This window comes from Saimiri boliviensis, chromosome 1, assembly GCF_048565385.1.
Source record: "Saimiri boliviensis isolate mSaiBol1 chromosome 1, mSaiBol1.pri, whole genome shotgun sequence".
Classification (NCBI taxonomy): domain Eukaryota; kingdom Metazoa; phylum Chordata; class Mammalia; order Primates; family Cebidae; genus Saimiri; species Saimiri boliviensis.
Genome location: NC_133449.1, coordinates 51,772,504 through 51,800,178, shown reverse-complemented (window position 1 = coordinate 51,800,178; position 27,675 = coordinate 51,772,504). Strand labels below are relative to the sequence as shown.

Genomic DNA, 27,675 nt, shown 5'->3' with positions numbered 1-27,675 from the left:
AGCCACATTCGAATGTTAAAATTAAATGTGAAAAAAATACCCAGAGCCAAATACAACCAAATAATGCATTAGAAACTCATTTGGCACCATCCTATAAATTAAAACACTTCATCTTCTAACTTCTTTTGAGTGTGATCAATGAAGTATCTGACAGAGAGTTGAAAATATTCTTTAGTGAAAAATGTCTCCATAATTTCTTTTTTACAGACACAGCCTTGCTACATATATATTGTCCAGGCTCAAGTGCAGTGGTTATTCACAGGTGTAATCATAGCTCACTGTGGCCTCACACCCTTAGGCTCAAGCACTTAATTCTCCTTGCTCAGCCTCCTGAGCAGCGGGGACTACAACTGCATCCCACCATGGCTGGCTCTCCATAATTTCTGAGTCTGTATTCAATCTAAATATCTGACAGTCACATGCTGCCATTACGAAAGAACTGTAATTCTGAGTTAGGACTTCCTAATTTAAGAAAAGAAACCAGCTAGATGAACGACCACAAATAGTACTGTACTGGACAATGAAAGGAAATTCTTATTTGAAATATTATGATAATTATTCTTATTTTAAATATTATGAGTTCCTAAAAGTCATCTAAAATGGACAGTTCCCATGTACGCTGAATACCCATCATGTGGTCTGCAGATTCCTAAGATGTGAGGAAGCAATACGTAGACAGAGATGAAGCAGAAAAAGAGGTAAGCCAAAGCCCAACATTCTGTTTTAACATTTTGCCTGGGGCTGCTCTGGGCCTAAGACAAAGGGAGAGAACTCTTTTCTTCATCCTCCCTCCAAACATCTAGGCTGACCTCTTAATCCTACAACTCAATTCTCAGGTCACTTGGTAACACTGTTCAATATATTCTAACTTCTAAACAAAGCAGATTTATATGTAGATTTCATTATTATTATTAAAATACTGGCAAAAGAAAACAACCAATATTATTATATTTTGCATTTGTACAACACTCAACGCTAAGAAAATACAAAAAATAAAAACCAAAGTTGAGTTTTTCCTATTCAAGGAACCCGTGTTGGTAATAACAGCAACATCGGCATTACAAGGTGACTGTAAGGTAAGCGCAGTCTTACCGAGCTGGTTCTTCATCCCCATGAGCACCGAATTCATGTGCGCTTTGGATGCATATAGCTTGCTCACGGCCTTCCTTGACCTGATCATCTCCTTGGCCAGAACTACACAGACATCCTTCTGGCCCTTCTTGGCTGCATCTTTCACAGATCGTTTCACTTTTTCTTCTTCTCTTTGGATATCTAAATTTAGAACAGAACACCAAAAATCAAGGGTAAGTCAGGTTTACTGGCACTCAAATACATTCTTATTGTGATCTAAATGTGTCTATTAAATAGAAAAACATATAGAAGGACATAAATGAAATCAAAATAATGTAGTGAATATTAATCATTTCCAGAAACATGTAGTTCAAAAGAAAAGTACAATCCTATTACACTTGACAGAATTTCAAAACACCTTTTTCAAGCTCATTCTATCATTTGTTGGTACTGGCCCTAAGAACTGAAAAAAAAAATTACTGTAAATGCATTCCAAAGCTTGCTCCAATAATCAACAAGTAGTATTCCCACAATTATAAGAGTACAGTTTCTACACATTCACTAATCATTTCTAAAAACCTGCAACTTAAGGAAAGCCTAAACATATTAGAAGTCTCATACCAGCATCAGCCACAGGTACGCTTTATTATCAGTAGTGTTTTCTCCAATTTTTAAAACTGTGGTAAATTACTTAAAATATACCATCTTAACCATTTTTAAGTGTACAATCAGTGGAATAAAGTACCCTCACATTGTTGTGCAACCATCAGTCCCATCCAGAACTCTTTTTAATTTTTTTTGAGACAGAGTTTCACTCTTGTTGGCCATGCTGAAGTGCAAAATGGTGCGGTCTCAGCTCACTGCAATCTCTGCCTCCCATGTTTCAAGCAATTCTCCTGCCTCAGCCTCCCAAGTAGCTGGGATTACAGGCACCCGCCACCATGCTGGCTAATTTTTGTATTTTTATCAGAGACGGGTTTCACCGTGTTGGCCAGGCTGGTCTCAAACTCCTGACCTCAGGCATGAGCTACTGCACCCAGCCCAGACCTCTTTTCATCTTTCCCTAAACTAAAATTCTGCATCCACTAAACAGCAACTCTCCATTTCCCCTTTCCCCTAACTCCTGGCATCCACCCATTTTCTGTCTTTACGAATTTGACTACCCTTTATACTTCCTTTAAGTGGAATGATATAATATTTTTCTTTTCCTGACTGGCTTATTTCACTAAGCATAGTATTCTCAAGGTTCATCCATGTTGTAGCATATGTCAGAACTTTCTTTTTAAGGCTCAATAATACTCCATTGTATGTATATATGACATTTTACTTAACCAATCATCTGTCACTGGATACTTGAGTTATTTCCAATTTTTAGCTATTGTAAAGAAGATGGATGTACAAATATGTCTTCTAGACCCTGCTTTCTTTTGTGTATATCCCTAAAAGTAGAACTGTTAGGTTATATGGTAATTCTATTTTTAATTTTTAAGGAACAGCTGTACTGTTTTTCATAGTGGCCACATCATTTTACATTCTCACCAACAGTATACAAAGGTTCCAATTTTGCCACATCATCACCAACACTTGTTATTTTCTGGGAGTTTTGTTGTTGTTTTGATAGTAGTCATCCTAATGGGTACGAGGTGGTTTTGATTTCCATTTCCCTAATGATTAATTAGGTTGAGCATCTTTTCATGTGCTGACTGACAATTTGTACAGCTTATTTGGAGAAATTCCAAAAGTCTATTCAAGTCCTTTGTCCATTTTTGAGTCAAGTTGCTTTGTTGTTGCTGCATTTTAGGTGTTCTATATGTATTCTCAGTAACAATCTCTTGTCAGATAAATGATTTGCAAATGCTTTCTCACGTTCTATGAGTTGCCTTTTTCCTCTGCTGGTAACATCTTTTTATTTTGTTAATGTACAATTTTTCTTTTTCTTTTTTTGTAGAGATTGGGTTTCACCACGTTGCCCAGGGTGGTCTCAAACTCCTGGGCTCCAGCAATCTACCCGCCATAGTCTCCCAAAGTGCTGGGATTACAGAAGTGAAACTCTGTGCCCTGCCCGGTAATCTTTTTAAGATACACAAAAGTTTTTAATTTTCATGAAGTCCAGTTTGTCTACTTTCTTTTTATTTTTTGGAGATGGGATCTATGTTCCTCAGGGTATAGTGCAGTGGCTATTCACAGGCATGATTATAGCACATTACAGCCTCAAACTCCTGGCCTCAAGAGCCTCAGCCTCCCGAGTCGCTGGGACTACAGGCACACATCACCATGCTCAGTAGTTTGTTCTTTATGTTGTTTTCTAAGTGTTTTATAGTTTTAGCTCTTACATTAGGTCTTTGATCCATTTTGGGTTAATTTTTGTATACATTGTTAGGCAAAGGTCTCACTGAATTCTTTTGCATATGAATATCCAGTTTTCCCAGCACCATTTGTTGAAGACTGTCCTTTCCGCCACGGAATGGTCTTGCCACCCTTGTCAAAAATCAGTTGACAACAGACACATAGTTTTTCTGAACTCCTAATTATATTCCATTGGTTTATACGTCTGTCTTTATGTCAGTACCATACTGATGTTATCTCTGTAGCTTTGTAGCCAGTTTTGAAACCAGGGAGTGTGTTGTCAAACTTTGTTTCTTTTCTTAAAGACTATTTTGATTATTTAGAGTCTCTTAAGATTCTATAAGAATTTTAGAACAGATATCTCTATTTCTATAAAAAATGTCATTGGGATTTTGATAAGGATTGCACTGAATGTATAAGATTGATTTGAATAGTACTAACATCTTAATAATATTGAATCTCCCAATCCATGAAAATGAGATGTCTTCCCATTTATTTAATTTCTTTCAGCAATCTTTCATCATTTTCATTATACAAGTTTTTTTGCCTCCTTGATTAAATAAATTCCTAAGTATTTGGTTATTTTTGATGCTACTGAAAATTAGTTTTCTTAATTTCCTTTTCAGATTGTCCATTGTTAATATAGAGAAATACAAGTGATTTTTTTGGTGCTAATTTTGTATGTTGCTACTTTACTGAATTTGTTTATTAGTTCTAATGGGTGTTTTAAAAAAAATTTTTAGGGTATTATACATATAATATCAGCTGCAAACAGAGATTTTTACTTTTTCCTTTCCAACTTAGATACTTTCAACTATTTTTTTCTTGTCTCATTCCTCTGGCTAGAAGTTCAGTACTATGTTAAAGACAAGTGGCAAAAGTGGGCCTCCTTGCCTTGTTGCTGATCTTAGAGGGAAAGCTTTTAGTCTTTCACCATTTACTATAATAGTCCCTGTGGTTTCTTTCCATATATGGTTTTTACTATGTTCAGATAATTTCCTTCTATTCCTAGTTATTGAGTGTTTTTAGCATGAAAGGGTACTGAATTTGGACAAATGCTTTTTCTGCATCGATTGAGATGATAATGCAAGTTTATCTTCCCCTTCATTCTGTTAATGTGAGTTATTACACTGATCAAATTTTATATGTTGAATCATTCTTGCATTCCAGGATAAATCCCACTTGGTCATGATGTATACTCCTTTTAATGTATTGCCGGATTTGGTTGGCTAGTATTCTGTTGAAGATTTTTACACCAATATTCATAAGAGATACTGGTCTTACAGCTTTCTCAAAGCATCTTTGTCTGATATTATTATCAGGACAACACTAGCATCATAGAATGAATTAGGAAATGTTTTCTTCTCTTCAATTTCTTGAGATTTGAGAAGCACTGGTGTTAGTTCTTTTTAACTGTTTGGTAGAATTCACCAGTGAAGTCATCAGGCCCACAGCTTTTCTTTGTCAGGATATTTTTGTACTGATTCAATCTCCCTACTAGGTATAAGTCTATTCACGTTTTCTATTTCTTCATGTTTCGATTTTGGTAAGTTTTATGTTTCTAGTAATTTGTCCATCACATCTAGGTTACCAAACTTATTAACATACAATCGTGCATAGTATTCTTATAATCTTTATTTCTGTGGAATCAGTAGTAATAGTAATGTCCCCACTTTCAACTCTGATTTTTGTACTTTCACCCTATTCTTCCTTAATCAATTTAGTTAAGGTGTATCAATTTTGTTGTCTTTTTCAAGAACCAACTTTTGATTTTGTTAATTCTCTCTATTCTTTTTCTGTTCTGTTTGTCTCTGCTTTAATCTTTATTATTCTCTTCATTCTGCTAGCGTTGAGTTGAGTTTGTTCTTGTTCTGACAGGGTTTCACTCCCATCACCCAGGCTGGAGTGGAATGTTGGTCACCATCACAGCTCACTGTAACTTCTGCCGCCAGGTTCAAGTGATCTTCCCACCTCAGTCTCCCAAGTAGCTGCGACTATGCACAGACCACAGCACCTAATTTTCGCTTTTGTTTTTGTTTTTGTTTTTGAAACAGAGTTTCGCTCTTGTTACCCAGGCTGGAGTGCAATGGCGCGATCTCGGCTTACCGCAACCTCTGCCTCCTGGGTTCAAGCAATCCTCCTGCCTCAGCCTCCCAAGTAGCTGGGACTACAGGCGTGCGCCACCATGCCCAGCTAATTTTTGTATTTTTAGTAGAGACGGGGTTTCACCATGTTGACCAGGATGGTCTTGATCTCTTGACCTCGTGATCCACCCACCTCAGCCTCCCAAAGTGCTGAGGTGGGATTACAGGCGTGAGCCACCGCGCCCAGCTAATTTTTGTATTTTTGATAGAGACAGGGTTTTGCCATGTTGCCCAGGCTGGTCTCAAACTCCTGGGCTCAAGCAATCTGCCTGCCTTGGCCTCCCAAAGTGTTGGGATTACAGGTGTGAGCCACTGTACCTGGCCTTCATTCTTAATGTAAGCATTTACAGCTATTAATTTTCCTATGAGCATTGCTTTTGCCGCACCTTCTAACTTTTGGTATGTTGTGATTTGGTTTTTACTTGTCTGTATTTTCTAATTTCCCTGTGATTTCTTTTTTTCACCCACTGGTTAAGAATGTGTTGCTCAAGTTTCATACATTTGTGAATTTTTCAGTATTCTGTTACTGATTTCTAATTTCATCCTGTTGTGGTCAGAGAAAATACCATATATACCTTCTGAATTTGACTGAGATCTGATGTGTAGTCTAACATATGGTCTATCCTAAAGAATGTCTCGTGTATATGTGAAAAGAATGTGTATTTTATACTCTGTATATATCTTTAGATCTAATTGGTTTATTTCATTCTCTTTTTTTTAAAATGGAGTTTCGCTTTGTTTCCCAGGCTGGAGTGCAACAGCACAATCTTGGGTCACTGCAACCTCTGTCTTCCAGGTTCAAGCGATTCTCCTACCTCAGCCTCCTGAGTAGCTGGTATTACAGGCACACGCCATGACATCCAGCTAATTTTTGTATTTTCAGTAGAGACGAGGTTTTGCCAGGTTGACTAGGCTGGTCTTGAACTCCTGACCTCAGGTGATCCACCCACCTCGGCCTCCCAAAGTGCTAGGATTATAGGCGCTCTGCCTTCATTCTTCAAGTACCCTGTTTTCCTACCTAATTCCTATCTAGTTTTTATACCCACTGTTGACAGTGGGGTATTGAAGTTTCTATCTATTATGGAAGAACCATTTCTCTCTTCAATTCTGCCCACTTTTGCTGCATATATTTTGACAGTCTGTTGTTCTATACATAAATATGTAGACTTGTATTATCTTCTTGTTGTATTTAATCTTTTAATAATATATAATATCCTTCTTTGTCTCATATAATCTTTTTTGAGTTAAAGTCTATTTTACTTGATAATAACATAGCTGTCCCTGCTGTCTTTTATTTACTATGTCCATAAAATAACTTTTTCCATCCTTTCGCTTTCAACCTATTTGTGTTTTTGGATCTAAAATCTTACTCTTGTGGACGGCATATGTTTTTAAATATAAGATTATGTTTTTAAAAATCCATTCTGCCAATGTCTGTTATTTGATTAGAGACTTTAATCCATTTACATTCAAAGTAATTACTGTGCGCTGGGCACAGTGGCTCATATCTGTAATCCAAGCACTTTGAGAGGCCAAGGTGGGAGGCAGGAGTTCCAGACTAGCCTAGGCAATATGGTGAAACCCTGTCTCCACAAAAAATACAAAAATTAGCTGGTCCCAGCTACTTGGGAGGCTGAGATGGGAGGATTGCGAGAGCCCAGGAGGTCAAGGCTGCCGTGAGCCACTGTACTCCAGCCTTGATGACAGAGCAAGACCCTGTCTCAAGGGAAAAAAAAAAAAAAAAAAAAGAAGAAGAAATTACTGATAAGGACAAATTTTCTTCTGCCGATTTGCCATTTATTTTCTATATGTCAGAGCTATGTTGTCCCTTATTTCCTGTACTAATGTTTTCTTGTGTGTTTACTTGATTTTTTTTTTTTGTAATAAAATGTTTTAAGTCCCTTCTCATTATTTCCTTTTATATATATTATATAGCCATTTTCTTCATGGAGATTATGCTTAACATCCTAAACTTGTAACACTCTAATGTGAATGTGAATGAGCTTCTTTTTTTTTTTGAGTCTCACTTTATCACCCAGGCTGGAATGCAGTGGCATCATGATCTCAGCTCATTGCAACCTCCCCATCCCGGGTTCTTTCTACAACTTGTTTTAACATTTCTTGTATTGGCAATAAATTCTTTCTGGCCTTTGTTTGAAAATATCTTTACTTTACCTTCACCTATAAATGTTACTTTCATTGGACTTAAGTCTAGGATACCATGAGGGTATTTTGTGGGGTTTTTTCACCATATGAAAGATATTCTAGTTTGTACTGTTTCTGATAAGAATTTTAAAATCATTCTTACAACTGTTTCTTGGACCTAAATCTGTCTTTTTGGGGGGTTGTTTTACTGTTTTGGTTTTCAGTAATTTGATTATGCTATGCCTTTGTATGGTTTTATTCTATTTGGAGATGAGTTCCTTGGATCTGCAGGCTTAACAGTTTTCATCATGTTTGGAAAACATTCACCTACTTTCATATGATCCTTCCTGACCCCTCTCCTCCTGAGACTCAAATTACACACATTAGATCACTTGACATTGTCCCACAGGTCACAGAAGCTGTGTGCTGTTTTTTCCTTTTTTCTGTCTGTACTACAGTTTGGATAATTTGTATTATAGGTTGAATATTCCTGATCCAAAATGCTTCAGACCAAATGTCTTTCAGACTTTAGATTTTGGAATATTTGCATCATACCAGTTGTGTATCCCTAATCAGAAAATCCGAAATCCAAAATCTGAAATATTTGGGGTGCTGACAAGACACTCAAGGGAAATGCTCATTGGAACATTCTGGATTTTGTATATGTTCAATTTCACTGATCTTGTTTTCTGTAATGTCTAATCTGCTATTAAATCCATTCAGTGAAGTTTTCATTTAATTTCATTTCATTTCAAATCTTTCATCTCTAGAAATTTCATTTTGTTCTTTTCTGCATTTCGTATTTATCTCCTCATTATGTTTGTGTTATCCTTTAACCTCAACATATTTAAAATAGCTGTTTAAAAATCTTTGACTGCTGATTTGATCATCTGGCGTTTTTTTGGTCGGGGGAGTTGGGGTATTTTTTTAAAAATCTATTTATAATACCTGGCTTTTCTTCTGATTTGGGGTACACAAATTTTTTCCTGATTCTTAACAATAATATTTCATTAGATGCTGGCCACTGTGGATGTTTCATGTTGGGTGTCTTAATTTTATAGTCTTCCCTTAAAGAGTGTTAATTTTTACTTTGGCAAGCAGTCATATTACCTGCAAATCAGCCTTCAAGTCTTTTATGTCTTGTCAGTTGCTTGGTATGGGCTTGTGGTAGCCTTTTTTCTAGAACTATCTGATCCTTATTATTAAGGTGTGATTATTCTGAGGTCTCTCTGAACATCCCATTGGTTCAACAAAGTCTCTTTTCTATGTCTGAACAGAACTCAACCACTTCTGAATCCTTTATTAGCTCTAGGAATTACCTAGCTTGCAGCTTCCTAATAGTTGTTCTGTTCCTACTAATTGTTCTTTGCCCAGTCTCTTGAAATTTTATTCTAAGCATGCACAGCATAGTATTCAGCCAAAGACTCCAATGGACCCTATGGAGGCACTTGAAGTTCTTTCTCTGAGTATTTCCCTACTCTCTGATACTCTGCTCCACCAATTCCAGCCACTTCAGCCTCCCACAATGCTTATCTCTATTCTCAACCCAGTGAAACCACTATGCTCTGCTTTGAACCTCCTTCCATGGGCTATAATCCAGCAAGCATCTCCAGGCAGAACAACAGGATTATATTAAGGCTCTGTCTTTGTTTCTCATCTCTAAGTGATCACAATTCTGTACTGCCAGCTGTCTAATGTCTAAAAATAGCTGTTTGACAGATTTTGTCCAGATTTTTTCTCTCTTGCTTTGTCCAAACTTTTATTTACAATAAGAATCCAAGTAGAAAAGCAATTACTCCTTCATGGCTGAGAGTGGAATTTCCCTCTCCAATTCTTTTTAAAGAATGTGATACTGCTGGGCGCAGTGGCTCAAGCCTGTAATCCCAGCACTTTGGGGGGCCGAGGTGGGTGGATCACGAGGTCAAGAGATCGAGACCATCCTGGTCAACATGGTGAAACCCCATCTCTACTAAAAATACAAAACATTAGCTGGGCATGATGGCATGTGCCTGTAATCCCAGCTACTCAGGAGGCTGAGGCAGGAGAATTGCCTGAACCCAGGAGGCGGAGGTTGCGGTGAGCCGAGATCACGCCATTGCACTCCAGCCTGGGTAACAAGAGCGAAACTCCGTCTCAAAAAAAAAAAAGTGATACTGGGATCTCTTTATGGTATTAATTCTTCTCCAATCATGAAAGTGTTAAAAAGCTTAAAAGTTTTAAACATTACCATCCCTTTGCAAATCACCTTAAACGGTACTCAAAAAAAAACTTTATAAACATACTGTGCTTAATTTACAGTCATGCTAAAACAAATAGAGCAGTGACAACAGAATTGTATTCCTTCCTTATGTGCAATTTATGTAATTCGAATTCCATCAAAGACATTTATTTATAAGTAGCAAGAGGTTTCTTTTGCTCTTCTAAAATATAAACCTTCTTCTAACTCATTATCTTTCTTTAATATTGATTACAGAATTAAAAAGCAAAATAAGTCAGCTATAAATAACTGATATTGGAATAAACTATGTCTTACAATATATAAATGCAGTTTATTTTTATGAAACGAAGCAAAATATACCAAGAGGGTGAAAAATAGAAGACATAAAATGATAACTTACCCCTTATTTGCCTGTCAACAACTCTCATTTCCTTTCTTATCTTCAATGACCATTCATTGACCTGGGAAAATTTTTTAAAAAGGAATGAGAAGAAAAGCCGAAACTCCTAAGCCAATCAATTTAAGAATTTTGTATTAACTCTACATTTATTCCAGAACAAAATTTAAAAAAAAAAAAAAAAAAAAAAAGCTGGGCCCGATGGCTTACACTTATAATCCCAATACATTGGGAGGCAAGGCAGGCAGATGAGGAGGTCAGAAGTTCAAGACCAGCCTGGCCAACATAGCGAAACCCTGTCTCTACTAAAAAGATACGAAAAAATTAGCTGGGTGTGGTGGTGGGCACCTGTAATCTCAGCTACTCAGGAGGCTGAGACAGGAGAATCATTTGAACCTGGGAGGCAGAGGTTGCAGTGAGACAAGACTATGCCATTGCACTCCATGCTAAAACTCCAGCTTGGTCGACAAAGCAAGACTCCATCTCAAAAAAAAAAAAAAAAAAAAAAAAAGTCACTTTCAAAGACAGAGCTTTAGGGTCAAATTTTACATTTTTTTCTATTTCACCTCTTTTTATTCACAGTGCACAGAAGTTCCAAGTTATTCAAAGATTCATAGTAAAAGCAGGCTGTAAGCAGCACTTTATATAAAACCTCAGAAAGAGTATGGTACTAAGTACACAAAGATTTAAAGATGTCCAAGTACACAGACAGCTTTAAGAGCATCAGAAAATTTTCATCTCTCACAGTTAATCATTTCAAAAACTATTCTGCCTGTGTCATGAGAACTCACCTTTCCCTTTTTCCCTTTAACATTAATGCTATTCCATTTTACCAAAGAAAAACATTCCCCTAACTTATGTCTGTTACCGTGATATAGTTCCCTGACAGGCAAAAATTTCTGAAGCACTGAACATAGGGTGGACTGGAAATGCTGGTGGGGGTGTTGAGAAAGTAGTAAATTACTCTAATAAGTACCAAGTTGTTATGCAAGTGAACTGCTTCCCAATTCTTCACATTTCAAAAACACTGACTGAAAACCTGAGTTGTGAGTCAATTAATCATTGAGTCAATTTTATGCTAAATTGCTATATCCTTTTTAGTATATGATTCAGAAGTTCAAAAAACTGAGTGACACTGCCATAACTAAACTCTTTCCATTACCATTTTATTACATAAACGAGGTTTATAAATCATAAAGCACTTGAGTCTAATAAATCATAAAACAGGAACAGAATTTATGCTGAACCCTTGTACCATTCATTCATGTAGCAGTCATCCATGGAAAAACAGACTAAATGACATTTCTAAAAGTCCATACCATTAGAAGATGCATTTCCAATAAATTTCATTTTTAATGTTTAATATTGAACAAAATCTGTAAAATATTATGCAATAACAGTAATTGTAATAATTTGTGAAAATTGTCAGAATCAAAATGAAATCACTAGTATATTCTAAAAATCTGACATATAGAGCTGGGAAACTAAGAAAAGAGGGTTTCACACTTGTTTACCTAAACAAAAACTATCACAAGACTCTGCAAAAACCATAGCCTTGCTTGCTCAAAGGCACTGCAATCTTACACAAAAAATACTTCCGCAAGGACATCTGCCCAGCAACTGCCTGTCCAACCTTAGACTGGCATCACTCTTGTTATTGATCTCTGTAGCCAAAGATAATCATTTCAAAACAATTACATTACCTCCTTTTCCCTTTAAAAACTTTGGTCTTCCTTTACCTACTTGAATATACACATAGTTTACCATGGCAAGCACATTCCCACTGCAATGCTGCTGCCAAATAACATCATTTTCTTCCAGGGAACCTCTCTCTGCTTGTTATTTAGGTTGACCAACTCCACTCAGAAGAAATACTTAAGCACTTAAACTGTACAGTCACACAAAACTGTATGGTGATACAAGTTTTAAAAATTTAATCCAGTTTATGTACATTTTTGGAAGTGAAATTTATATAATTAACCATTTTAAAGATACAATTCACTGGCATTTAGTGCACTTACAACGTCATACAACCACCACCCCCCTATACCCTTTAAATAATCTCTTCCTATCTCCTCTCCGCAGTTCCCTGGCAACCACTAATTTACTTTCTGTCTCGATGGGATTGCTTATTCTGATTATGAAAGGAGTCACACGATGAGTAATCTTACTTTCTGGTTTATTTAACATGTTTTCAAGGTGCATCCATGTTTCAGCATGTATCAGTATTTCAGTCGTTTTTTATGGCTATTATTCCTTTATACGTGTATAACACAACTCATTTATCCATTCAACTGTTAATGGATGTCTGGGTTGTTTACTTCTTTTGGCTACCATTTCTACTACATCTCACCAATACTTGTTATTTTCTAATTATTTTTATGATAGCTGTCTGCTGAGTATGAAGTGGTAGCTCATTGTTTTGATTTACATTTTCTTAATGCCCAGTGAAGCTGGACATCTTTTTTTTTTTTTTTTTTCTTGAGATGGAATTTCGCTCTTGTCACCCAGGCTGGAGTAGTGGCACGATCTTCCACCTCCCAGGTTCAAGTGATTCTCCTGCCTCAGCCTCCCAAGTAGCTGGGTACAGGTGCTCGCCATCACCCCCAGCTCATTTTTGTATTTTTAGTAGAGACGGGTTTCACCATGTTGGCCAGCCTGGTCTCAAACTCCTGACCTCAGGTGATCCACCTGCCTCAGTCCCCCAAAGTGCTGGGATTAAGGGTGTGAGCCACTGCACTCGGCCAAAGTTGGACATCTTATCATGTGATTGTTGGCCATTTGTATATCTCCTCTGGAGAACTGTTTATTCATATCTTCCATCCATTTTTTAATTGAGTTGTCAGTTTGTTGGGTTGTATGAGTTCTTTATATATTCTGGTAGTAGTAGACTCTTCACAGATACATGATTTGCAAATATTTTCTCCCATTCAAGAAAGTCTTCTTTCTTGATAATGTCCTTTGAAACACAAAAGGTTTTAATTTTGAGAAAGTCCAGTTTATCTAAAGAGTATGTTTTCTTAACTTGTTCTTAAAGTCTTAGCTTAAATGTTACTCCAGGGAGACATTCCCTGACTCACAGAATAGGTTCAACCCTCCAGCAGTACAACTGTACAGAATCCTATACCCCACCCCCTTCTGAATAGCTCATTATACTTATGATTACTTAGAAGTACAGACTATAAGCTCCAGAAGGTCAAAGACCTTCTCTTGTTCACCAAGCCCTTGCATAATGCCTGTCACAAAGCAGATGCTCAATAAATATCTGCTGGATTTAATTGCACAGAATATGAGATGTGAAGAGACAAAAAAATTTAGACATAAATAGCACTTATATAACAATCTTCAGAAACTTTCTATGTATGCTTTTAGATGTCAAAGAGTAAAAGTTTCATAAAATCTGTCAAAAAGAGAAATTCCTTTTAAACTTATAAAATCAAAAGGGGCTTTGCCAAAAAGAAAAACTGACCTAAAAAAAATCTGAAGAACCAAAAGTATCCAGTCATGTCTCAGACCAATGCCTCTCAACCTTAACTACACAAAAGTCAAGTGGGAAACTTTAAAAATAGTGTAACTGGGTCAGGGGTAGAGCCCAAATGACAGGTAGCATTTAAAATCTCTCCAGGTGACTGTAATGTTCTATTATGATTAAGAAACACAGTCTAAGGCAAAGAGCTCAAGAAAATGTTATCGAGCAAGTCTCATAACTGTAAAAACCACTATGATAAACAAAAGGAAATTTAAAACAGATGCAAAGAAAATTTGACATTTATTTAGTAAATCTGACATTATTTACTACTGAATAGGATTTCAGTAGTAAATAAAAGGCCCTTATAATTGATAAGTAAAACAGAACATAAGGAGAACAGAATAAAAAATCAATTAGTAAATTAGACAATATATTTGAAAACCACAAGGAACCTATAGAAAGAGTTTCACACTACCAAAATAGTATCCTTTATTCATATTAATTCATAGAGAGTCTATTATATGCCAAACTAGGCAAAGGAAACTAAAACCATTAAGAGAGTATTTTCCACAAATAATGCTGAGAGACAGCTTAAGACAAACAGAAAAGAAAATGATTGAATTCCTGTTACATACTTCACTGAAATTCATTCTAGGTAGACTGAAGGCATATGGAATGCAAAACTGTGGTGCTTTAAGAAGACAGTATGAAGAATATAAATATACTTATGATTTCAGGTTAGAGAAGTTCTTAAACAAGACACAAAAGCAATAACCACTAAAAGAAAAAGGCTTGATATTTTTATCTATATTGAAATTAAGAATCTTTATTCATCATGACTCCATTAAGAAAGTAAAATGTAACATATTGGGAGATAATATTTGTAACCATATAAATGGTAAGTAAAAGGCATTTACTAATTTTTTTTTAAGAATGGAATTCTGAACATTGTACAGTCAGCCCTCTGTATCCATGAGTTCTCCATCTGTGGATTCAACCAACTACAACTCAAAAATACTAAAAAAACAAATAGTTGGCTGCATCTGTACAGAACACGCAGGCTTTTCCCATCATTATTCCCTAAACAACAGAGTATAACAACTATTTGCATAGCATTTACACTGCATTAGGTATTATAAGTAATTTAGAAATTAAAGTACACAGGAGGATGTACATAGGTTATATGCAAATATTACCTTTCTCTTTTTAAATCAAGGACTTGAGCATCTGTGGATTTTGGTATGGGTCGGGGGACCCTGGAGCCAATCCTCCTCAGATACTGAGAAATAGCTACATACAAAAATTTGCAGGATAATTTAAGTTTCTGAATGATATTATCTTCTTCCAAAGAGGACTTACATTTGCTTCTGGCAAACATAGAGCTTAAGTGTCCTGGCAATTGGTTCTCAACAACTCTTAATTAATCCTATTGGGGACAGAGATCATCTGAAACTGGTCTTCAGTCTTTGTGAAAGCCAGTCTATACCCAGCTCACTATTACTGCTAAGGTGTACTCTTTCAGAGTTCCAATCAAAAGCCCTGAATATTTGCTTATGAACTCCAATTTTTTTTTTTTTTTTTAAGACAGAATCTCCGTCGCCCAGGCTAGAGCACAGTGGCACAATCTCAGCTTACCGCAACTTCCAGTTCCCAGGTTCAAGCAATTCTCCTGCCTCAGCCTCCTGAGTAGCTAAGACATAGACGACCACCACCACACCCAGCTAGTAGGGATGGGGTTTCACCATGTTGACCAAGCTGGTCTCAAACTCCTGACCTGAGGTGATTCGCCTGCCTCAGCCTCCCAAAGTGCTGGGATTATAGGCGTGAGACATTGCTCCTGGCCATGAACTCCAATTTTTATCCTCCCCAACCACAGGGTCTGTCAAAAGCTCTACTCAAATTCTATTTGTCAGTCACTGCATTCGGAATTAGAGGATCTCTTTAGGGGGAAGGTGGTCCCAAATGATTTGGGATCATGTAGCTGAGCTTCCCGCTTCTCTGAGATCTTGATTTTGCAACTTCTCACTGCCCTGGTAGCTTTCAGTGACTTTAAATAGTTTACACTTTTTGTTTAGCTCTTCTAGTTATTTTTGACAAAGGGTTGGTTCAAAGCAACTTAGTCTATAAACACCTTCACGATTTTGTAAAGAACATGTTTCCTAGTTCCGTTCCATAAAAAGGCTTAGAAGTAGGGACACTCAAGAAATAAGAAGCATCATGTGCACTCAAATTCTGGTTTCTAAATAGCATTCCTGCTAAAAGAAACCACTGCATCTGGGAGAAATGGCCGATTTCAGGTCTCAGGTTAGGAATACACAAATCACACCATGATATATTCTAGAAAACAAAGAAGTATTCAAAGATTAGTAAAGTTACGCTAAAAGCAGATAGTAACTGGCTTGAAATTACTCCCACTGACCAAATGTGTAAGTTTTTCAGTATCAAACAGAATAATGGTTAGGACTATAACACAATAAATACATAAAAATCCCTGAATCCAAAATTGTGCTTTTGAGAGGCATGGGTGGAGAGCGAATGCATTTGACATCACTGGATACTATTATATCAATTCTTTATTCTAAATATTAGTGATTAAATAAAAAGCATTAGGCACTTATCCTGCATTTTCAATAGAAACTATATGTCAAGGTAACCAAATAGCCCCAGCTAACAAGGGAGAGATCTTTATAGAAGACTGCCAGCTAAAAATAAAAAATCAGAGAATTAGAAAAATCATCACTCTAAAAACCCTTATAGAATAGTTGATTCAAGAAAGGGATATCTATAAATGCTGAAGTGTCTAAGTGAAGGGTTAATGAAGAACATGACATTCACATGGTGCTTAAGTAACACCCCTCAGGTTGGTTACTAGGAAAAAAAAAGAAAAACGTAACATCAAGATCTGGTTTGTCACTACCTCAACCAGGTGGCAAAAGTTATTAGCATCATTAATTACGAGACAACCAAACATGACATGCCTCCTGATGTGACAAACTATGAAGTACACAGATTACCTGTGAGGCATTCTTGCTAAAACTGTTTAACCTGGATCTCATCAAGTTTAGATCCAAATTCTGTTTCATAGAAAATGCAGGGGGTAGAGAAAAAAGCTAACCACAAAAGGAAGGCGATCATGTCCTTTGCAGTGACATAGAAGGAGTTAGAAGCTCTTATCCTCAGCAAACTAATGTATGAGCAGAAAACCAAACACCACATGTTCTCACTTATAAGTGGTTGCTGAATGATGAGAACACATGGGCACATGGGGCGGCAAAAACACACACTGGGGCCTGTGGGGCGGGTTGGGGGGATGGTGGGGCAGGGAGAGCATCAGGAAGAACAGCTAATGGGTACTGGGCTGAATACCTAGGTGATGGGATGCAGCAAACCACCATGCCACATGTTTACATATGTAACAAACCTGCACATGTACCCCTGAACTTAAAAGTTAGGAAAAAGAAAAAAAAAGGCTAACCACAAGACACAGACAAATCTAGAACAAGGCACATTCTACAAACCAAATTGCCTACTTTACAAACTAGTCTTTATTCTTACAGTGCTAAAAGTAAAAGACAGCGGATTTTTAAATAAAATCAAGTAACAACCAAACACAAAGCACAGTCCCTCACTGAATCCTAAATTTTAAAAAGTTATAAAAGACGTACTGGGAACACTTGAGAAAATGTAAATATGGACTAGATTTTCAATGATATTAAGGTATTTTTGTCATATAGAATTCCCATATATCCTAGAGATGGAATAAGAAATGTTGCAAAATGTGTTATATTACAATCTACTTCAAAATGACTCAGCTTAAAAATATGTATCAAATAATAGCAAAGTGCTATAAACATTTAACATAGGGCTTTTCATTGTACTATCTGCTGTGGTATGAATGTTTGTGAATGTCCCCAAATTTGTATGTCAAAATCCTAATCCTCAAGGTGATAGTATTAGGAGGCAGGGCCTTTTGAGAGGTGGTTAGGTCCCTCAGGAATGGGACTACTCCCTTATAAAACAGGCCCAAGGGAGCTCTTTTGCCCCTTCAACCACGTGAGGACACAGCAAGAAGTCACCATCTATGAACCAAAAAGCAGTGCCCTCACCAGACACTATATCTGTCAGTGCCTTAATCACAGACTTCCTGGTCTCCATAACCGTGGAAAATAAATTTCTATTGTTTATAAATTACCCAGCTTGTAGTATTTTGTGATAGCAGCCCAAATGTACTAACCCCTGCTATTACTTCTACTTTTCTAAAAATTCAAAACTTTTCATCATAAAATTTTAAAATAAAGTACTTGGCATTTCATAGGTGTTCTATTTTAAGAAGAAATTAAACTTGAAAAAGTCTTTATGATAATATATGCAATAGTGAAATGACAAGTCACATAACTGGAGAAGATAAAGATGTTCAACCTTACTGGTAATCAGGAAAAAGCCAGATATTTATTTCATTCCTCTAAGACTGGCAAAAGTTTAAAAGTCAGTTAATCATTGCTAAAGAAGACGTAAAGACAAGCAACTTTCATATGTTACTGGCGAAAGTATAAATCAGTTCAAGCCCTTTAGAGACCAATTTGGCTGTATTTTTGTACAAAGAAGTCATATCCTAAGATCCAATAATTTCACTTGTATATAGCTTAAAGAAACTTTCTCACAAATACACAAGCATACATGTATTAGAATGTTCATTGTGTTGTTGTATTACGCAAGGAAACTATATCTATCTATATTTTATATTATGTGTGTGTGTGTGTGTGTGTGTATATATATATATATATATATATATATTTTGGAGATGGAGTCTCGCTCTGTCACCTAGGCTAGAGTGCAATGGGGTGATCTTGGCTCACTGCAACCTCTGCCTCCTGGGCTCAAATGATTCTCCTGCCTCAGCCTCCCAAGTAGCTGGGATTACAGGTGCCTGCCACCACACCCAGCTAATTTTTGTATTTTTTAGTAGAGATAGGGTTTCACCATGTTGGCCAGGTTGGTCTCAAACTCCTGGCCTCAAGTGATCTGCCTTCCCTGGTCTCCCAAACTGCTGGGATTATAGGCATAAGCCACCACACCTGGCCTTAGAACAAGTATATTGTCATAAATTTATACAATCAAATTCCAGAGTTAAAATACATGAAATACATCTACATATATTAGTATGAATAAACTTCATTTTCAAACTATACAAACAATTCTGAGCAGAAAGAATCATACCAAATTTAGGCCAGCAACTATCACTCTGTGTGCTGATGTAAGGAAATGGGATAAAGAGTAAGCATGTATATAAGTGTATTGTTTCCTGAGGCTGCCATAACAAAGTACTTAAAACATAAATGAGAATAGCTGGAACCCTGGAAGCGGAGGTTGCAGCGAGCTGAGATCGTGCCACTGCACTCCAGCCTGGGAGACAGAGTGAGACTCTGTCTCAAAAAAAAAAAAAAAAAAAAAAAAAAAGAAAGGCAAATAGTGAAAAGCACATTTGTCTCCTATTATTGATCCTCTGCTACCTAGCTCCTCTCCCTGGAGGCAATCTAGGATTTTGCAGACAATCTAAAATATACATAAAACTAGAAATCAACCAAAAGCAACAAACACAAGTGACCTTAGATCAAAATCTGCCTCTTCCTGTCACTGTCAGCTGAGTATCCATCAGCTCAATCATGCTGTATTCCAAATGTCCAAGTGTTCTCTCTCAGCATCCCTACTTCTGTCCATCAAGCTAGTACCTGATGAGCACTTTCCTCTTCCTAAGGAAGTTCAACATTATACCAACCCAGTGGATGATAGAGAATAAACAGAGGCTGGGCGCGGTGGCTCAAGCCTGTAATCCCAGCACTTTGGGAGGCCGAGGCGGGTGGATCACGAGGTCAAGAGATCGAGACCATCCTGGTCAACACGGTGAAACCCCGTCTCTACTAAAAATACAAAAAATTAGCTGGGCATGGTGTCACGTGCCTGTAATCCCAGCTACTCAGGAGGCTGAGGCAGGAGAATTGCCTGAACTCAGGAGGCGGAGGTTGCGGTGAGCCGAGATCGTGCCATTGCACTCCAGCCTGGGTAACAAGAGCGAAACTCCGTCTCAAAAAAAAAAAAAAAAAAAAAAAAAAAGAGAATAAACAGAAACATAATCCTTGCTCTAAAGAAGTTTACAAGTTTGCTGAGGACACAAAGCAGAAGACAAAAATATTCTTCCAGGATTGCCCTTTGTCTGTCTTCTCTGATCTCTTAAATTCTGTCCAAAACTGAGTCTGGATCCTTCTCCTCTACTATCACCATTCCCATCAAACCTGCTCCTTTCCTGAATTCTCTCCATTTCAGTTCACGGCACCGTCATTCAGGAGGATGAACAGGTTTGACAGCAGTAGGGTTAAATAGAAACCTAAGAATCATCTTTGCAGTCCTCCCACATGCAGTAGTTCAGCAAATTCTGACTACCTATGCTAAATACTTCTAAAGCTCATCCTATCCTCTCCATTCCTATTGCCATTCTAAGGCTCACATCATCTATCACCTGGGCCACTAATCGGCCTCCCTACCTAAATTTCTTCCCTCTAGTTCATGCCCTAAACCACTTATTGAATGCTCCCCATCTTTTTTTAGGCATGACACACAGACCTTTCCTAATCTGCCCTCTACCTACCTCTCCAATGTTACATCTTACACTACCATCACTCCGCCCACATTCCACTCAGAATAGTATGTCATCCTCCAACCATTAATTTTTTCCCTGGTTCCTCTAACATATGTTCCACACTTCTAAACCCTGCATACTCAGTTCACTTTGCTAGGGATGCCTCCCCTTTCTTGATCCTATACCTACCTGTCCACCTGATGAATGCCACTTGTGACAAGACTCACAGACCCTTCTGACCAGCTTCCCTTCCCCATTCTGAATAATCACTCCCTTTGTTATAGCATCAAAGACTCTACTTACTTACATTATTGCTCCTATCTCCCTACATTGTTTATTTACATAAACTATATTCTTTGACGTTATCTAATGTCTTATTTTTGTAAACCTTATTTCAATCCAATGCACACCAAAAATCTCTAGATAAATATGTTGTATGAACTAAGTGAATGAATCTTTATCTTTTTCTCCATCTCCCCTTATCATTTTCTTCCTTTTTCTGATAGAATCCCACAACCATGAGTCATGACCCAGTCTAAGAACATAAGTTAGTCATATATGATTTAAGAAATCTGATGCCACAGAAGGGGGCACTCTAGCCCAAGGCTAAATCAGTGAAGTCTCTAAGCAGGACAGAACAGTTTTCCAGCAGAACCTCAAGTCTAACAGAAGAATCTCTTTCCAGCAGAATTCCATGTCCTCCTGATTCCCACCCTAAAATTGTCACAGGTTTCTAAATGGATTTTAAGGCATCCTCATTCTCAGCAGGCCCAGTCTAGTCTTGACTTGCATCCTTTAAAACAGAATAGGTTTCACCACTAAGATGTCTCCAGCAAAGTGTCTCAGATGTGCAGGGGCAAAAACTTTAGTCTGTAGAGGCTCCTAATATAACTAATGTTTCCCTAGAGAGTTCCTGGAAACATTGCTCTTCTTGGGACTACCTAACTTTAAACCCAACTTAACCTTATTCTGATACTCATCATTTCACAAATATTTACTTAGCACCCCTGTATGCTGCATATCACATCAGAGCTCTGGAGATACCACCCATAATGTATCCTACTTGCCCAATTTGACCTGTCACCATGGCCTAAATGGTCCTATGTGTGAAAACCATGGTGGTGTGATATGACTACACCTGGCCTCTACTTACCCTGTGCCTCTACCACACCCACATGCCTGCACCTTTCAGTCCCAAATGGAAGGAGCTGTCTTGTAAGTTTATCCCAACTCAAAAATTGTCCAGCTGAGACTACAGCATTTAGTCAACTCCCTCTCTAAAGCCTCTTCCATTTCTGCCAACATTTTATTTTTAAAAAATTTCCTTCACTTAGCTTAAGTATTTTTTCTCCCTTAAAAAAAAAAAAAAAAAAAAAGCCAAACTAACATGACTTGGCTTCTTATTCATACACAGCTCTCAATACTTTATCAGTGCATCAGCAGCTCTACAGAGGAAAAAGTATTTCCCATCTGTGATGGTTAATTTTAGGTATTTCCTCAACTGGGCTGAGGCATACCCAGATAGCTGGTAAAGCACTATTTCTGAGCATGTCTATGAGGGTGTTTCTGGAAGAGACTGGCATTTCAGTCAGTGAACCAAGGAAGATCTGCCCTCACCCAATTTGAGTGGGCACCATCCAATCGGTTGAGGGTCTCGATATAACAAAAAGGCAGAAGAAAGGCAAGTTTTTGCCCTCTACTGAAGCTGGGATACCCTTCTCCTGCTCTTGGACATTAGAACTGTAGGTTCTTTACTCTTAGGCCTCTGGGACTTCCATCAGTGCTCCCCTACTCACTAGGTTCTCTGGCCTTCAACCCCAGACTGGACTATACCACTGGCTTCTTTTGGTTCTCCAACTGCCAGACAGCGTATCACAGGACTTCTCAGCCTTCATAATCCCCAGTCAATTTCCATATTAAATTTCCTCTCAACTACTTATCTATCTCTCCATCCCGTTGGTTCTACTTCTTTGGAGTACCCTGACTAAGACGTGATCTCTGCTTTATTGGCACTTTCTTGAATTACAGACTCATGCTAAGTAACCAGGGCTGGTGACAAAACACTTTCTTTGGTCACAAGTCATAGGTGTGACAGAAAGCCTAGAATTTGGTAGAAGCTGACCCTAAAGTAGATGGATACTCTTCTAACAAACTAAAACATATAATCAGAACTGAAGGGGTACCTTGAAGAACTGAGTTGGAACTTGAAGAAAAACTTGGGCAGGGTATCTCCAGCACCAGATAAAGTGGATCATCTAACACTAAAAATCCTACTAAATACTCAAGAACCCTTTCATACCCATGTAGGAAGAGGACAGAACACATGAGAGTGAAAGGTCAAACTGTTTCTGATCATCTCAGCCTGGAGATAATCACACCAACCACTAAACTCCTATACCTGTGCATATGGTACTTGTATTAGTCCATTCTGGCATTTCTATAAAGAAATACCAGGCCGGGCGCGGTGGCTCAAGCCTGTAATCCCAGCACTTTGGGAGGCCGAGGCGGGTGGATCACGAGGTCGAGAGATCGAGACCATCCTGGTCAACATGGTGAAACCCCGTCTCTACTAAAGGTGCAAAAAAATTACCTGGGCATGGTGGCGTGTGCCTGTAATCCCAGCTACTTAGGAGGCTGAGGCAGGAGAATTGCCTGAGCCCAGGAGGCGGAGGTTGCGGTGAGCCGAGATCGCGCCATTGCACTCCAGCCTGGGTAACAAGAGCGAAACTCCGTCTCAAAAAAAAAAAAAAAAAAAAAAAAAAGAAATACCTGAGACTGGGTAATTTATAAAAAGAAGAGAGGTTTAACTGGCTCACAGTTCTGCAGTCTCTACAGGAAGCATAGCAGCTTTTGCTTTTGGGAGGCCTCAAAAAGCTTCCAATCATGGGAGAAGGCAAAGGGCAAAGGAATAGGCATCTTACATGGCAGGGGTAGGAGCAAGAGAGACTGAGGGGGAAGGGGCTACACACTTTTAAACAACCAGATCTCATGAGAACTATCTCAAGGACAGTACTAAGGGTGCTAGTGCTAACCACTCATAAGAAATCCTGGCCGGGCAAGGTGGCTCAAGCCTGTAATCCCAGCACTTTGGGAGGCCAAGGCAGGTGGATCACGAGGTCAAGAGATCGAGACCATCCTGGTCAACATGGTGAAACCCCGTCTCTACTTAAAAAAATACAAAAAATTGGCCGGGCGCGGTGGCTCAAGCTTGTAATCCCAGCACTTTGGGAGGCCGAGGCGGGTGGATCACGAAGTCAAGAGATCGAGACCATCCTGGTCAACACGGTGAAAGCCCGTCTCTACTAAAAATACAAAAAATTAGCTGGGCATGGTGTCACGTGCCTGTAATCCCAGCTACTCAGGAGGCTGAGGCAGGAGAATTGCCTGAACCCGGGAGGCGGAGGTTGTGGTGAGCCGAGATCGCGCCATTGCACTCCAGCCTGGGTAACAAGAGCGAAACTCCGTCCCAAAAAAAAAAAAAAAAATAGAAAAAAAGAAATCCACCTCCATGATCCAGTGACCACATACTAGGTCCCACCTCCAACACTGGGGATTACAATTTGACGAGAGATTTGGTGGGGACACAGATCCAAACTATATCAGTGCCCAATCCAAACTTGTACTTGAAATGTTTATCTTACTTGCTAGAAGTTATTTGGCTTCTTATTTCACCTTTATAATTCCTCTTTGAGAGGCAGCATAAATGGCATTGTGTTGTAAGTCAAGGCCTTAGAATACATAACCTTTGGTGTTGTAATTCACAAATTGTATGACCATGGGCAAATTACCTAAACACTGTATGCCTCAGTTGCCACCTGTAAAGTGGGGATAATAACAGTACCTACCTCATAATGTTACAGGGTGCTTAACACAGTGCCTGGTTCAATATGTTAGCTAAAGGTGATAGTTAGGGCTAATCTTAATTCACTCTACAACCTTGCTACTCAAGTGCAGACTAGCAGAACCAACATCATCACCTGGGAGCTTATAAGAAATCTCAGGCCCTATCCAAGACCTACTGAATCAGATTTTGAATTCTGACAAGATCCTTAATTATCAGTGTGCACATTAATGCTTGAGAAGAACTGTTGTGCAATACTCAGACTTGTCCATAATGGGGAAAAAAAAACTAATTTTTGCTATTTAATAAACGATCTTACTTGTTTAGCTCTGGCAAGCATAGTTTTAAAAACCAATCTCATACATCAACCCTGCTATTTTCCAATGTCAATCAGCTTTCTCAGGTAGACTACCCTACTGAAAGAGTGTACTGACTTCATGTTCTTAGCAATTATATTTATCATTTAAAAACAATCTAAGTGTTATACAAGTAGTACATACACTAGAGACTACTTTAAACAGTAAAGCAACCATTTCCCCAGGATCTTGTTTCTCCATAATCTTACCTCAATTTACAAATGGCAATGCCAAGGCCAAACACTGAAGGAAATAATCTCTCCCTACCACACTTCTACAGTAACAAGCATCTTAGAATAAGCAGATGTCACAAAATGTGCATCTATATAATGTTCTATAGTTTACAAAGTGATGTTACACTGTTATCTCATTTAAGCACCACAATTTTTATTTTACCAAGAAGCAAAACTGAGTATGTTTCCTGATAGATACAGTGAAGTTCTTCCTCAAAAAGGAAGCCCATTTAGTCAAATAAGGCATATTCTGCCTCCGTGTTCTTTAATTTCTAAAGGCCTAACCCACTTGTCTCCTGATATGCCCAGCTTATAGCATATACTCCTTCCCTTATTTGGACATGTTATTGCTTTCCCAGCCTTTTTGCAAGCACTTCCTCCCTTCCTTTGTTCTCCACTGCCTTTATTATTTATTTATTTATTTATTTTGAGGCGGAGTTTCACTCTTGTTACCCAGGCTGGAGTGCAATGGCACGATCTCGGCTCACAGCAACCTTCACCTCCTGGGTTCAGGCAATTCTCCTGCCTCAACCTTCTGAGTAGCTGGGATTACAGGCACTGTGCCACCATGCCCAGCTAATGTTTTGTATTTTTAGTAGAGATGGGGTTTCACCATGTTGACCAGGATGGTCTCGATCTATTGACCTTGTGATCCACCCGCCTCAGCCTCCCAAAGGGCTGGGATTACAGGCTTGAGCCACCGCGCCCAGCCCCACTGCCTTTATTTAAGAAAGTTTTAAGCTTTTAGCCAATTGGGTTTGGCTGAGACTAGGCGGTGCAGCTCCAACCAATGGTAGAAGCGTTAGGACAAAAACCTGCCTCTCATTTGTTCCAGGTGCTCTCACAGCAATCAGGCTTGAGAGTAACACCCTTCCACAGAAGTAAAATTGCCTTGCTGAGAATTTCTTTGTTGGAGTGACTGCTTTCTTTGCAGCACCAAACTTTTACTTCCAACATTTCCTGACGAAAATAATGAGTGCCTACTGTTCTAGGGCCCTTGATTAACAACAACAACAACAAATATTTACATTAATGCACATTATGCCAGGAGTTGCAAGATAGGCCTAAGATTGGTTTTTTAAACGTGCCTGCTGGAGCTGAACAGGTAAAATCATTTATTAAAGGATTTCAGGATTTTTTTTTTTTTTTTTTTTTTTTTTTTTACCATTATGGACAAGCCTAGGTGTTGTAGAGCAGTGCTTCTCAGCACTAACGTGCACACTAATCATTAGAGATCTTGACGGAATTCAAAATCTTACTCAGTGGCTGTGGAGTGGGGCGGAGATTTAACAAGCTCCCAGGTAATGTTGATGCTGCTGTCAGCACCTGAGTAGCAAGGGTGTGCCCTATTTAAAGAATTAGCCCTAACTACCAATACGAAAACTTTACATCCCTGAATCTTCAGTTACTCTGAGGTGATACTACTATTAATCAGGCTTAACAGACGAGAAGACTAAGGCACTGAGAAGTGAACTTTCCCGAGATCACAGAGCTGAGATGGGGGAAACAGACTGACTGACTCTGCAGGGAACTTTCAACTGCTTGCCTGCCAATATTATCTCAATTAATAGGTAACCAGAGTTCGAAGCCGGGTCCAGAACTATCTTCGGTAACATTCTTCTGGGTCGAGTCCCTGCCCTGCTGTAGTATGTGCCTAGGGTTAACACAAGGTTGTATGGCTGGGAAAAGAGGAAACAGAGCCTCTTTCTCAACACAACGGAGATGACGGAGAACCGGCGGCAACCGCCGGTATCGTCCGGCGGTCGCGACCCAGAACGCCCCAAGCAACGCTCCGAGTAGGGGCAGGTTCTCAGGGTAGACCGCAGGAGGGCGTGAGGGGCGGGGCCTGCGCTGAAAAAAGGTTCCGGGCGGGTCGTACCAACGCGCAGGGGAAAGGGTTTCCGAGGCCGGGGCCGTGTCGCTGCCTACACCCTCAGTAGCGAGGTGAAGAAACTCTTCCTCCAGCCCTCGGCTACCTAGTCGAGAGCAGAGGCACCAGGAGTTCTTGATTCCCACAGCTGACTCGCAAACACTCTTCCTCCGGCCCCCCGGTCGAGTGGGAGGCCCCGGAAATGGGGGCCGGGCGGTACCGCGCGGGCGGTGGGGAGAAGAGTGTCCAGTCGTTTACCAACTCCACTACGCCCCACACAGATTCACCCGCTTATCTGCCGCCGCCGTGGCCCTTACCAGTTCTTTGGGTGGCTTCTCCTGGGTTTTTCCAAACAGCCCCATGGCGAACTGAACTCGTCTTGCTCCTTCCGGCTTTCCGTTCCCTGCGCCCAGGCAGGTCACAGGCAGCCGCCTGGGCGGGGCCCGCGGAGAGGAAGGGAGTCCCGACGGCCCGAGTAAGGAGCGGCAGCTCTGCGCATGCGCAGAACTGACAAAAAGACTGACATCATTGCGCATGTTCTGGGCGTGTCTGCGTAGGGGAGACCACGGAACCGTCGTTTTCCCTTAGGCGAAGGAATGATTGCTGTGAAAGTTACGAATTTGTTGACTACAACTGCCTCTTATACTTCACCTAAACCTAGGTGTTGCATCAGAAGTCTGCATCTCCACGCAGACGTGTATAGTTACCATCATTTCCCGAGTTTCATCTTTGTCCAAGAGGCACCTCACAGGTGACAAACCAAAAATAACCTCTGTTTCTTCCCGCCAAGCCATTCCTCCCCTCTGCATGCACCACCATCACCTGGTCACTAAACCCAAGGCGTCGAGTTTAGTTTCCAGGTGATGGGAGGCGTCTCTCCCACCGTTACCAGGTTCCAGCCATTCTAACTTTTCCGTATGTCTGAATTTCAGCCCTCTCCATCCCAACTGC

The 27,675-nt window shown here is 39.2% G+C and overlaps 1 protein-coding gene across 2 annotated transcripts in view; it reads right to left on the bottom strand.

Annotated features, from left to right (window-relative positions):
* Positions 1–27,675, bottom strand: part of LOC101046810 (charged multivesicular body protein 3) — a 125,260-nt gene that overhangs the window by 33,806 nt on the left and 63,779 nt on the right. The window contains exons 1-3 of one of the 2 annotated variants that reach the window (XM_003942525.4): positions 27,042–27,210; positions 10,325–10,385; positions 1,093–1,272 (exon numbers count right to left, since the gene is read on the bottom strand). In XM_003942525.4, coding sequence (XP_003942574.1) covers positions 1,093–1,272; positions 10,325–10,385; positions 27,042–27,086 — 286 coding nt within the window. In that variant the 5' untranslated portion in view covers positions 27,087–27,210. Of the gene's footprint in view, positions 1–1,092; positions 1,273–10,324; positions 10,386–27,041; positions 27,211–27,675 lie in introns of those variants that run through there. The other variant, XM_010330363.3, reaches the window with a different exon arrangement.